Here is a 12,575-nt window from a genome sequence, read left to right as displayed (position 1 = left end):
TTACTGTGTCTTATACTAGAATCTCTTGGCAAAGTGTGATGTTATTGTACATACCGTTGTGTCTGTGGGATGGGAATTTTGTTTATAAAAGATCATCTTTTGATCTATTTGTTGGATGTAAATGATAGTTTTTACATTACCAAAATAATGGCTTTTGGTTGGTTTTATTAAGTGCCGCACTGAATCTTTTACAGGAAAATACAAGAAAACCAACTGCTCTAGACAATCTCTTAAAAACTTGAGCACAGCCCACATTCTGCTTTCTGTGCCATCGGTGATTAAAAATGGGACTCAGTGAAAGCAAGGCTACATCAACCGAGTATCTCTTTCATCTAAAACTGGGTTGAACCAGATGTTTGAAAATACACTGTCAGGAATGTTTATGGTATTTTGCAGTGCTCTCATCAAAAGCAGTTTTGCTGCGTGTATTTCCCTCCTCAAAAACCCTTGTGTGGAAATGTAGTGTGTGGATTCCCATGATGCAGAAAATGATCTGTCTTTTGGGAACAGGGTTTACTAGGGTCCTCTTTTCAAAGTAGATAAGACCTATCTTTGAAAACTCTTAGGTCAGTTTTCTCAGCTTCTTGGACCACACTTGATGTCCTTTGACATTTTTAATTTGTGCAGTTTGGTTGAACCCATTGACCAATTTCACTCACATTTCGTAGAGGAGACAAGGTCTCAGGAGTTAATCAACAAGTTTCATAAAAATCATTGACTGGCTAGCAAAGAATGGTCTTAGTGGGAAGGATAAGATTTGCAGCGAGAGCATGTTACTGAACAGTTTTCTGTGCTTTTTACCCCAGCACTAGTCACTGTGTGCATGTGTACTGTCTTGTCAGAGTAAGCAGGGCAATAGGTTAGGTGAAACATACAGCAGAGCTGAAGAAACAGGTCTGCCAAATGGTCAGAATCAAGGGTTGAAAGGGCACTCCAAGCTCAAGAGGACTTGCACCTTTGATGCTCCTTAAATCTCTTTGAAAACGGGGACAAAGGGCTCCTGGCCTGTCCCTCCGTGGAGTATCCCTGCACATCAGAAGTTAGGTGAGCTGTGGAAAAGGCAAAGAGAGGATGGAGAGCTGCTCTCTGACTTGTTCACAGAGTCGTAAATCACCTAAGGTTTGGCTCCCTCTTTCTCCTTTCAGTGTAAGGAATTCCTCCCAGCTCTTTCTGCACCCAGTTAAGATCTACATACAGTCCTCTCTGTTACTGTTTCAGAGCAGTTTAGCATCTGCTTAAATGCTTCACAGAAAATGTCTGCTCTAGAGACCATGCAACCTATATTTGACATAAAAGTCCAGAAGCAAACCAAAATGGTAAGAAGTTACTCATAACACCATGAGCATTACACCTATTTTCATGCTTATTTTTTCTAATTCCAGCCATCCGCTTCTAAGACAGTTGCTCTGCAAACAAATCCAGTAACTTTTACTTTTCTGTTCGTAGGATGTTACCAGTTATTCTTTTTTTAATACACAAACACTAACAGGATAATTTTTACTATTAGACCTACATAGGTAATATTTCTATTTCCAGTCCTGAAATACTCTGGCAATAGAAATTTTCAAGGTATTGGCTGCAATGAAGCAACATACACAACTTTTATTTCCCCTTCATTTCATGTGTGTTGAAAGAGTCCACTGAATGCAAAGCCAGTTTCTCTTAACAAAGGATTTGCTTTAAATTGCCTCTGCACTTTTGATACAACCCTTAACAATTTCTTAATGTCTGGTCAGTCTAGGACCTAGGATGGATACAGTTCGTTCTTTGATGCCATGGAGCCCTCCTGGTAGTCATTAGCCTAAGCTGATGTTTTAAGGCACAGGCTCTCATCCAGCAACATGTATCTCTCCAATGAAATGCACTGGTGTTACAAATGAGGCAGTGATGAAGCAGCATGACCTGCTGGGATTACTAGCATCCAGGGATGCTTCTACTGGAAGGAAGAGACCATGCTGAGATTTGCAGGCTCTGCAGGCAGGTGTCTGGAGGAACAAAGGGCAACGAGCCAGAAGAAGAGGTGGAAGAGAGTAGGATGACGACAGCAGAAGAACGTAAGATATAGAAGAGAGCACGCTGTGGCCCTGCCAAAAACAAGAAAAAAAAAATCAACCTCTGTTTTAAGGTGTCCTTTGTGATGAATACTGCTCTTTGGTTCCCGGTTTTTCCTTTCTTCCCTAATGAACAGCTAGGAGTCCCTGGGGTTTGACATCTTCTAACCCTTTTTGGCTGACAAGAAACTGCATCCATTCCTCTATGCTATAAAGTCTATGAAAGAGTTTAAGGGAAGAAAAACTTCCCAAAAGATTGTTTAATATTTCCCCTACAGTATAGTATTGCATCGGGGGAAGTTTGGGTCCTCTTGGAACAGGCTTTGAAAACTGCACGTCCTGAGGGCTTCACCAGGTATGGCAACTATACCTGTGGAGATACATTCACAGTTTCTCCACCTCGCCACTTGCACCTGTGGTTCCCAAAAAGAGGGGGATCTAAAACCAGAGGAAAATCTATAGAACAGTAAATACAGCTCTATTGACCACCATCCTACTTACTCCTTCCACAGCTGGCTAGTCCTTGGCTTCATGCACATCTGTCGCTCTGTGGGGCACACTTTGTGGAGTCCAATTAATGCCAGAACAGACACATCTGTTCCCACGCAGGGAGGAAAGGTAAAGACTTCCTCTCTGCCCAGCAGCCCAGGGCTGTGATTAACAAGGCAGCTGCTATTTGCTGCTGCCTCTTCTTCACTCATCAATCAACTGAACAGCCAAATGCCACAAGAAGGAAACAAGCTTTGTGAGCTTGCATTTGGATTACTTGTTTCAGGAGAAATTTGACTGAGGCGTGTAAAGGCATGTAAATGCATTTTTTAAAAGCGTGAGAAAAAAAAACACTGTAAAAATACCAAACTCTCACTCTGAATAAGTCTGGAGGAGAATCACAGATTTTCAAAATGACATTTGAAATTGGGTAGTCTTTTAGCAAGTATTACTACAAGGCTCAAGAGGGGGAGAACCACATAGAACCTTTGTTTTATGGAGATGATCCTATAATCTATTATGTACCTCTAACACTGTGTGCAGGTGCTAGGAGGAGCTAGAAACAAAAGACTGCACCATGACATCCACCTGAAGAGCTACGCTTGAAAGTGTCAAACCAGAAGTGAACCCCTCTATGTATGTATGTATGTATGTATATGAAAATGCATGTGAGTGTGTTTAAATATGGCTCTGTTACACAGCAATTGCTGAGTTTGGAGAAAATTCCCTGTTAGGTCAAAGGCATATTATAATACGCTTTTGTCTAAAAGCTGTCTTCTCCTCCAGTATTTCCTTCACTAAGCAGCGTGGTTTCTGCCTAACTTGACAGCTGGGAGTGGAGAGATGAGGTGCATCTCCAGACTCTTCAGTCCTTGGCTCCCTGTTGGGACTGCCAAAGAGGATGCCAGTTTATCCCAATGGTTTCTGCAGTGCAGACAGTTGTCTTAAGAAAATGCAAGAGGATTAGTTGTAGCTTAACACCGATTATGGTAACATACAGTCAAAACACTTGAACATAATGTGAACTCATGACTGAGGAGTTAAAAGCCTTTTACCCTTTGCCTGTGCCATAACACATTGCATTCTCCTTCAAGTAACTGGCAGGATTTGCATAGCTGTATTGTGAGTGAGCCTGTACCCATGCACTCCAGACTCAGAGTGTCTTAGCCTTAGTGCAGTACCCGTGGGGGTGTGCTCTGGGTGACCTGCAAGACAAAACTGGTACATGCCCTTGGATTTTCTTAGCTGTCTGGCTGAGTTGGAGCATTTTCACTGTTCTTCTAGAGGAAGGTGTGTGTTCTGAGATTTTTGAAAAGCCTTTATTTTATTTCATACTTTTGCTATTAATTTCCTGCAACATTGCTTGAAATGTTTGCTCTCAGTCTAAAACTTGAAGATCTCTTTTACTACTTACGAAATCCTTTCTTCTTTCTGATGCTCATCATTCCCAAAGCCAGTTGGTCTTAATATCCTCGAGCATGTGTCTGAGGGGCATATGAGTGTTTGTACTGCATCGGAGACGCACACATCCCTGGGAAGTCAGCATCTCCTGGGCTGGAGCCCAAGATTCAGAAGGAGAGGCAGGAATCTCTCCAGTGGTTCTTTGTCAGGAGATTCTTCAGCTCAATCTTGGACATGGGAAGCCTTAACCATTTGGGCACAATATTAACTCTGAGCTTAAATTAACCCATAGGCAAGAAACTTCATGGACCTGGAATCACTCATCATGCCTAGAGTGCCGTCCCTGAGGAAGGCAGCTCACAGCGCTGCTTAGAGCACAGCAATCTCCATCCCAGCACCATCAGCTCTGGTGATACTTGCGCTCCCTGGTGGAGAGAATGTAACTGGCTCCAGCAGTTGAAAAGAAAGAAGAAAATAAAAGCAGCTTGTTTGTCGTGTTTTAGTTTCTAAAAACTCACAGTATTTTACTGAATTCTAGTAAATATGTTTTTGAAGAGTCATCATCATAGAAAAAATAATACTCTCAAAAATGTTTTTCCTTCTTCCATTGCAGTGCCAGATACAAGTAGTAAAAGAAATGATCGGCAATTCCAGACAAAATGTCTGGTTTAGCCTTTGTACCTTTTGCAAAGTTGTGACCAGTTACGAATAGATTATTTACGCAGATATTGGAGAGTTGGAAAAGTGTGATCCTACAGAGAAAAGCAAAATAGTTATAATATGACAAAACTGTAAGACACTTCTAAAATTAATGGGTGAAATACTGATGTGCTACGATGAATATAAACACCATGGTGCCATTATTTGCGTGCTTTCTCATGTTGGTGTTTTTTTTATCTTGATAGGCTGTATTTTTGGTGCATGAATGGCTTCAAAAGAGAGTACAAGTATCCAAGATGTACCAAGTTGGGTCCATCGTTGTTCTAATAGGATTGAAACATGGCTTTGCAGTTTTTCTTTATATCTGAATACAAAATTTGAAATTATGATTAGTCAAAATAAAACTTTGTGACTCATTTGTTTTGAAACTTAGCCAATTTGTCAACACTTACATTTATGGGACATGGTTGTTTTTTCAAGATTTTTTTTTAGTACCATGCATATATATTAATAACATATATAACAACAAAGCTACAAAAGCAGTTTTCTGATCTAATGAAAAACTCCGCTCCTGGCAGTATGCCTTCTCTGAGCACTTAAGAGATGTAGGCATTTGGGCAAAGAAGAACTAGAAGTGACCTAAATGAATTGAAGTTTTTCTACTGTGAGGTCACGGTGGACACATTACTTTTTTTTCAATAGATTTGTGCTTGGATAGATCAGATATCTGCAGATTTTGCAAAAGTACCAAAAATAAGAGTAATTAGTCAAACTGAATGTCTAATGATGTCATCATATCGGACCCTTTTTTTGTATGGAGCAAGACTCCATTAAGAAGAGGATGATCTGTGGAAGACACGAACTGGGGGGAGTTATTCCAGGTCAAGAGCCAGCCCAGTGCTAGCCTCCATGCTCCCCGCTAGCTCCTAGTTATGAAAGCTTGCTTAGTGGCACCTCCTTGGTGCCAGACTGCTGACTGCCTTCCAACAAGGCTTCTCTGGGCATCCCACCCAGCCCGTGTTCCAGCCCTTTGCACACTCATCACCCTCTTTCTCAGACAGCTGTCACCAAACAGGGGACAGCGTTGCTGGTATGTCGAGTGACGTGAGACAAGATGGGTCACGTGCTGAATCTCACCTTGAAAGGGGCTACAGAACACAGACTGCAGAGTACACGTAAGGGCAGGACCAAACGGAGGATCTCACCTTCTGGCTTTAGCATTGTGCCTCTCCTTGTCCCACAACGCCTGAGCAGACTTGCCAGGATCAGCAGGTAGAAGGCCATGCCTGTTACCTGTCTCTGGCACAGCAGGTAAAAGAGTGGGAGAGAGGCTGAAATGCTACATGTGAAAGGGGAAATGGTCCTCTTTTACAGGGGAAGGAACGTGCTGAGGAGTCACATTTCAGGTGTGAAGATTGGCAGGTCTACTTCTGCCAGCACAGCTGTCAATTAAGAGTGTGCAGTGGTATCATCTCAGGCTGACAGTTATGCTAGCAAAATCTTATAATGAAGACATGGTTATAGCCACCTCACAGGTAAAGGTGGCGTCACACAGAGTCGTGGGAGACTGGAAAAACCTCTGCTGGCCAAAGTGCAGTTTGGCCAAAATAGGCACCTCTTACACTTGTAGTATCCTGACAAAGCACTTGTTTCAGACTTCATGTGAGACTGCATGTATGGCCTCTTGCGGACCCTCTCTTTCTTTCATGTGTGTAAAAAAATACGCTGGTGCTCAGAGGCAAAGAATTAGTGGGAAAGGTTCGGATTGATTTTATCTCTGTGCATTGTAATTGTACAAGTGATCATTTAATTGCAGTGATTGAACCCACTGCTTCTTTGTTGTTGTTCTGCTTACAGCTTTAAAAATTAGATTGATTCAATAACTATGATCTCATCCTGCTGCCTTTACTTATATTTATACCATGAGGCTCGGGGTAGTCTCAGATCTAGCACTTTCTGTGCCCCACCCTAAGGCAGGACAGAGCGCCAGCATACACCATTCCCACATTTGCCTGCGCCAAGTCCATGCCACCATTCCACCCACCTCCAACAAATCTAGAAATTTCAAACAAATAGTTAATGTCCTAAAATTCTGCCCACATTTTGTCTGGGGGCTGAAAAAGAGCATCTATGGAAACTCAGATGTATGATGAACCCAGCAGCGCTTGTTAACGGTGTTAACTAGTTCATGTGCCTAGGGTAGCTCTACCAGCAAAACATTCTAGTGTAGACTAGGTCAGAGCAAGCTACAGGTCTGCAGTTTTCTTCTCACCTTTGCCACACAGAGAGTGCAAAGGTTAACAAAATTCATACTTCAGAGGACCAAAACAGGACATGTGAGGTAACCATGATGAATGATGCATTTATAACACTCTTGTTCCAGAACCCTTGTAAAATCAACACTATCAATCATCTCACTCACTTTACATTTTCTAAACTTGCTGTGCAACCATCACTGACAGAGAAACATACTGACTAATTAAAAGAAAAGCTGTGATTTGGGAAATACAGAAGTTACTTAACGGAAACACAGCACATAGCAGAGACTACGAGCAAGTCAGAATCACGGTTCCCAGCTTCAAAGTACACAGAATTATGAAAAACTAATTACTTTACTAATCACATCCCCAGAGCTATGCTTTGATGGGTAAGCTCCTGAATGTTCAGAGAGGGCTATTCCAAATTCACAGGTGCACAAAAAAAGGAAAATAATGAAATATTAGCTGCCACATATTTTTGCTATACTTCAAATGTAAAAATGTAAAATATTTCTAGTAAAAAGCTGATAAAGTTCAGTACAGGAAAACTGTTCTTAATATCTCAATGTAATCTTTCACTCATTCTTGTCATTTCATGTTCACTAAGTAGACTCACAAAATTCCTGCCAGTTAAAGAAAATTGTCTACATGGCATATGTGGGGAACTGGAACATGTGACAAGCTAAGAGCAGGTTTGTTTGCCACAGTGCAGCGCTGTATTAGAAATCCCTGAGGTATCTGCAGACAAGCTGGAATAGCACCGTGCAATACTGAGGAAAGATACTGGTTTGCATCTTAAAATGAATGTGCCTTGCTAATAAACCTGGTCTCTCAGCAGAGTTAATTAACCTATGTACAGTGCTGTGCTAACATAGCAATATAGCTCTGGCTGTGGATCTCCGGAGATCTCAGCAGCTTACTTCGTGGTTCCATGTGGGTGTTCTCTAAATCACCTGCCTGACTCCAGGAATGGAGCACTGGATTTCCCTGTGTCCCAGGCAAGTACTTTGACCTCTGAGTAGCCCATTCTTCGTATGCCCATACAGTAAACTAACTACAGCAGATAAAACCATGTTCTGGCCCTGTCAAGTTTGCAGCTTATAGGTGCAAATGTGGACAATGTGTTTACAACACAAAATGATCAAATTGCTTCTCAGGCCACAACCTGTTCCTCCTCCGAGAGGCCTAGCCCCCGCATTCATAAATACTGTATTAAATGTTGATGTAACAGCTCTTCAGGAATCCCAGGCCGCACAGATGAAGGTGAAAGTTTGGAGCAAAGTAGACATACCCTTAGTGGAAAAGGATCAGGTCAGGGAATACTTAAGCAATCTGGACATACATTAAGTCCATGGGCCCTCATGGGATTCACCTACAAGTGGTGAGGAAGCTGACAGATGTCATTGCAAGGCCACTCTTGATCATCTTTGAATGATCATGGTGGTTGGGAGAAGTGCCTGAGGACTGGAGGAAAGCAAACGCTGCTCCTAACTTCAAGAAAGGCAGGACAGAGGACCCTGGTACCTACAGGCCAGTCAGCCTCACCTCGATCCCTGGGAAGGTTGTGGAGCAGCTAATCCTGGACACCATTTCCAGACACATGAAGAACAACAAAGTCATCAGGAGTAGTCATCATGGATTCACCAGGGCAAAGTCATGCTTGACCAACTTGATAAACTCCTATGATGAAACTACTGGCTTGGTAGATGAGGGGAGAGCAGTGGACATTGTCTACCTTGACTTTTGAAACTGTCTCCCATAAGATCCTCATAGAGAAGCTGATGAAGTGTGGGCTGGATGAGCAGACAGTGAGGTGGATTGAAAACAGGCTGAACGACTGCACCTGGACTGGTGGTCAGCGGAACAAAGTCTAGTTGGAGGCCAGTAACTGATGGTGTACAGCAAGGGTCACTACTGGGTCCAGTCCTGTTCAACAGCTTCAGTAATGATCTGGATGGTGGGGCAGAGTGTACACTCTGCAAGTCTGCAGATGACACAAAACTGGGAGGAGTGGCTGATACACCAGAGGGTCATGCTGCCATCCAGAGGGACCTTGACAGGCTGGAGAAATGGGCTGACAGGAACCTCGAGAAGTTCAGCAAGGGGAAGTGCAAAGTCCTGCATCCGGGGAGGAACAGCTCCAGGCACCAATACATGCTGGGGGCCAACCAGCTGGAAAGCAGCTTTGCAGAAAGGACCTGGGCATCCTGGTGGACAGCAAATTGAACATGAGCCAACAACATGCCATTACAGCAAAGAAGGCTAATGGCATCATGGACTGCATTGGGAGGAGTGTTGCCAGCAGGCTGAGTGATCCTTCCCCTCAGCCACGGTGAGGCCACACCTGGAGTGCTGTGTCTCCACTGGAGAGAGCCCAGTGAAAGGCCACTAAGATGATTAAGGGGCTGGAGCATCTCTCACATGAGGAAAGACTGAGACAACTGGGGGAGGAAGGATAGAGAAGGCTCAGGGGGGATCTTATCAGTGTATACAAATGCCTGAAGGGAGCGTGCAAAGAAGATGGAGCCAGGCTTTTTCTGGTGGTGGCCAAGCGAGAGGACAAGAGGCAATGGGAAGAGACTGAACACAGGAGGTTCCCTCTGAACATAAGGAAAAATACTTCTTCACTGCGAGGATGACCAAGCACTAGAACAGGTTGCCCAGAGAAGTTGTGGGGTCCTTGGAGATACTCAAAAGCCATCTATCTGGACATGGTCCTGAGCGACCAGCTCTAGGTGGCCCTGCTTGAGTAGGGGTGTTAGACCAGGTGACCTCCAGAGGTCCCTTCCGACTTCAACCACTCTGTGATTCTGTAATGCACTCACTTCCCTTTTCTTTTTACCTCCGCTTCTAGCCGTGAACGTGCTTGAAAATGTCCAGCAAACAAGCATTTGCTGTCTGGTCTGTGAGCCCACATCTTTCTGTGCCTCTGCACGGCTCCCTCAGGACATACACCAGAGCCAGGCACCACAGGATCCACGGTAATTCCCCTCTTGGATCCATGGCACACACTCCAATGGTCTGGCATTCCAGTTTTCAGCAAGGAAAAGATGTTTCTGCCCTTTAAGGCTACAGCGGCAATAGCCTAAACCCGAATGGAGCAAGAACTTACAATGACATTTCACTACCAACCTCAATGATTTAATCACTGGTTGTTTTAGTGTGTGGATTGGGCAAAAAATAGAAGTGAAGTTCATCGGCTGGGAGCTGCCACGGGTAAGGAAAGTCACTATGAAAGAAACAGAGCAGGCAAAGAAAAGCAGAAGAAAAATGAGGACGCAAATAGCGATGAGCTGATAAGGTAGCACTCGGAAAACCAAACAGGAACTTACTAAAAATTAATGTGACAGAAATAAAGAATTATGAAACTTTTATTTACTATCAAAAGACAATTTCCTCCCCTTTATCGCAAAGCTCTTACTGATAACAACGCTCATTCACCATGGTTTGCAGAAAGTACTTAGTTCTGAATTCACGCTCCAGGCCACAGATCACAATGAAATACAGAATTGTTTTTTCCCCCTTCTGGTGAGTGAGTCTGGCCTCCTCGGCAGAGGAGATGCTGAGGCACCAGGAAGGGAAGCTTGCATTTGCCCTTTGATAGGAAGCAGAGGGAAGAATAAAATGTCTCCTCATCCCCGCAGCTGTTCCCGCAGTGCTGCGCAGGGGCGAGCAGGAAGGCCGAGCACGGACCCGCAAGTGTAACCCTGTTAGGGGAAGAGGTGCCTTCACGAGATGCTCACTTGCTACTGAGGGGCAGCGTGGAAATTTTATCCATTGGGCTTTGTAATTCTGAAATAAACGAAGCGCGTACGCCTCAGCCTCTTGAACACAAAGGTTATATGATCTTTCTTTTTTGGGGAAAATGTCAGGCCTGTTTTGTAACCAGCTCCCAAGCCACGCGTTAACAGGTTCATCTATTGTGTGCAAAGATGAGAGGATCTGTTCACATGATTTCTCATTCGTGGTTATTTCTTAGTGTGCAAACGACATCACTAAATAACACTGATGTACAGGGAAACCTTTTGCTATATGAAAAATAATGAAATTAGCTTTACACTTGCGTCTTTACCGGGCCTCTGAAAGCCCCTCCTGTCCCGGTGTCTCTATGGAAATTCCCCCTTTGCGTCTACCCTTGGCAGCGCTCTTCTCGTCCCGTCCTGCCCACAGCACCGCCCGATACGGCAAATGGTTTCCCCGAGCAGCGCCGGCCCAAGGCGCACACGAAGCCGCCCGGCCGCAGCTGTGCCGGCCGCAGCCTGCGCCCCAGGCACCCACCCCGACCCCCACACCTTCCCGCTGCAGCCCACCCCCGGCCGCCGCCCGGGGCACCAGGCGCGCCCTCACCCGCTCTGCTGCGGGACGCCGGGGGAGCCCCGGGCCGAGCGTCCCGTGCCGCCGGGCGATGCGCGGCGCGGCGCGGCGCGGCCCGGCCCGGCCGGCAGCGCGCCAGCCCCCCGCCGCGCTCATGGGCCGCCCCGCCGCCGCCCACGCCGGCAGCGCTGGGCAGGGGCCGCGGCCGCGGCCGGGGTCGGGGCTGGGGCTGGGGCTGGGGCCGGGGCTGGGGCCAGGGCCGCGCCTCCCCTCGCCGCCCCGCCGGCAGGGGCGGGCCGGGCGGTGACTGCGCCGTGGGCGGGCGGTGCGGTGCGGCGCGGCGCGTCCCCGGGCAGGCGGCCGGACGCCGTGCCGCCGCTGCCGGCTCGGGCCCTGCGCGGGCTGCCGCTGCCCGGCCCCGCCGCCGTGCGCGCCTTGGTGGCGGCCGGTAGCGCGGCTCCCATTATGGTCAGCCATGGCGTGGCTGGCGGGCGGGCTGGACGAGCTGCGCTGGTGCGGGCTGGTCGTCCTCTTCGTGGCGGCGCTGGCCACCGTGGCCGTTTACTTCGTGCAGTACGCGCTGCTGGCCCTGCGGCGGGTCCGGCCACCGCCTCCACCGCTGCCGCCTCCGCCGCGGGACGAGCTGCTGGAGGAGGGCGGCTCGGTGCTGGCCTGGGCGCTGTCGCTGGGCAGCTGGCGGCGGCAGTGGCGGCGGGCCTGGGTGGCGGCGCTCAGCGCCGAGGCGGCGGCGCGGGCGGTGAGTGCCAGGACGCAGGTGAGGGGCGGCGGGCGGGCGGGGAGACGTGGCCGCCCGGCCGGGAAGCTCCGGGCGGCGCCGCCAGCAGCTCCCCTGCGCCTGCTGGGCTGTGGCCGGGGGCCTCCCGACCGTGGGGCGACTCGCCGGGGCGGAGCGGGCGAGGGCAGCGTGTGCTTCAGTGCTGGCGGGGGCTCTCGCCGCGTGGGGCGAGGAGCGGCTGTAGGTACGTGGGGACTTGCTCCAAAGACATATCGGGGTGCGGTCAGCATAGTGCTGACAGTGCCTGCCGGTTACTGCCCTTCCATGTGTGTGTGTAAATATGCATGCATGTGTATATATGTGTGTGTGTGTGTATGTTTGTGTATGCGTATATATATATTCGGTGGCTGCTTGGCAGGAACTTGCAGGAAAGAGCCGGCCAGAGGTGCAGAGTGGGCGCAGGGAAGGCCGGGGAGGAGAGCCGTGACCCCCGCGCCTCTGGCAGGGGCTTGCACCGCCGATAAGATTGTTTGGGCGTGGGGTGGAGGAAACAATGGAAACTTCCTGGCCTGGGCGCCAGCACGGGGCCTGCAGCTGGTCCTTCAGCAAACAACTCCCAGAGCTGGGCTTCCTTCGTGTTGTCTTGGACCATGCTGAACCTATGCG

The 12,575-nt window shown here is 47.6% G+C and overlaps 1 protein-coding gene across 3 annotated transcripts in view; it reads left to right on the top strand.

The window, feature by feature from the left end:
• The first annotated feature begins 11,621 nt into the window (after positions 1–11,621).
• C2CD2 (C2 calcium dependent domain containing 2) overlaps positions 11,622–12,575 on the top strand; it is a 44,851-nt gene continuing 43,897 nt past the window's right edge. For all 3 annotated transcript variants that reach the window (XM_068395240.1, XM_068395239.1, XM_068395241.1), the window contains exon 1: positions 11,622–11,930. In XM_068395240.1, the coding sequence (XP_068251341.1) occupies positions 11,649–11,930 (282 nt within the window). In that variant the 5' untranslated portion in view covers positions 11,622–11,648. The remainder of the gene's footprint in view (positions 11,931–12,575) is intronic.

The sequence above is a fragment of the Nyctibius grandis genome, chromosome 2 (genome assembly GCF_013368605.1).
Source record: "Nyctibius grandis isolate bNycGra1 chromosome 2, bNycGra1.pri, whole genome shotgun sequence".
Taxonomy (NCBI): Eukaryota; Metazoa; Chordata; class Aves; order Nyctibiiformes; family Nyctibiidae; genus Nyctibius; species Nyctibius grandis.
This window is presented reverse-complemented; position numbering and strand designations above follow the sequence as displayed.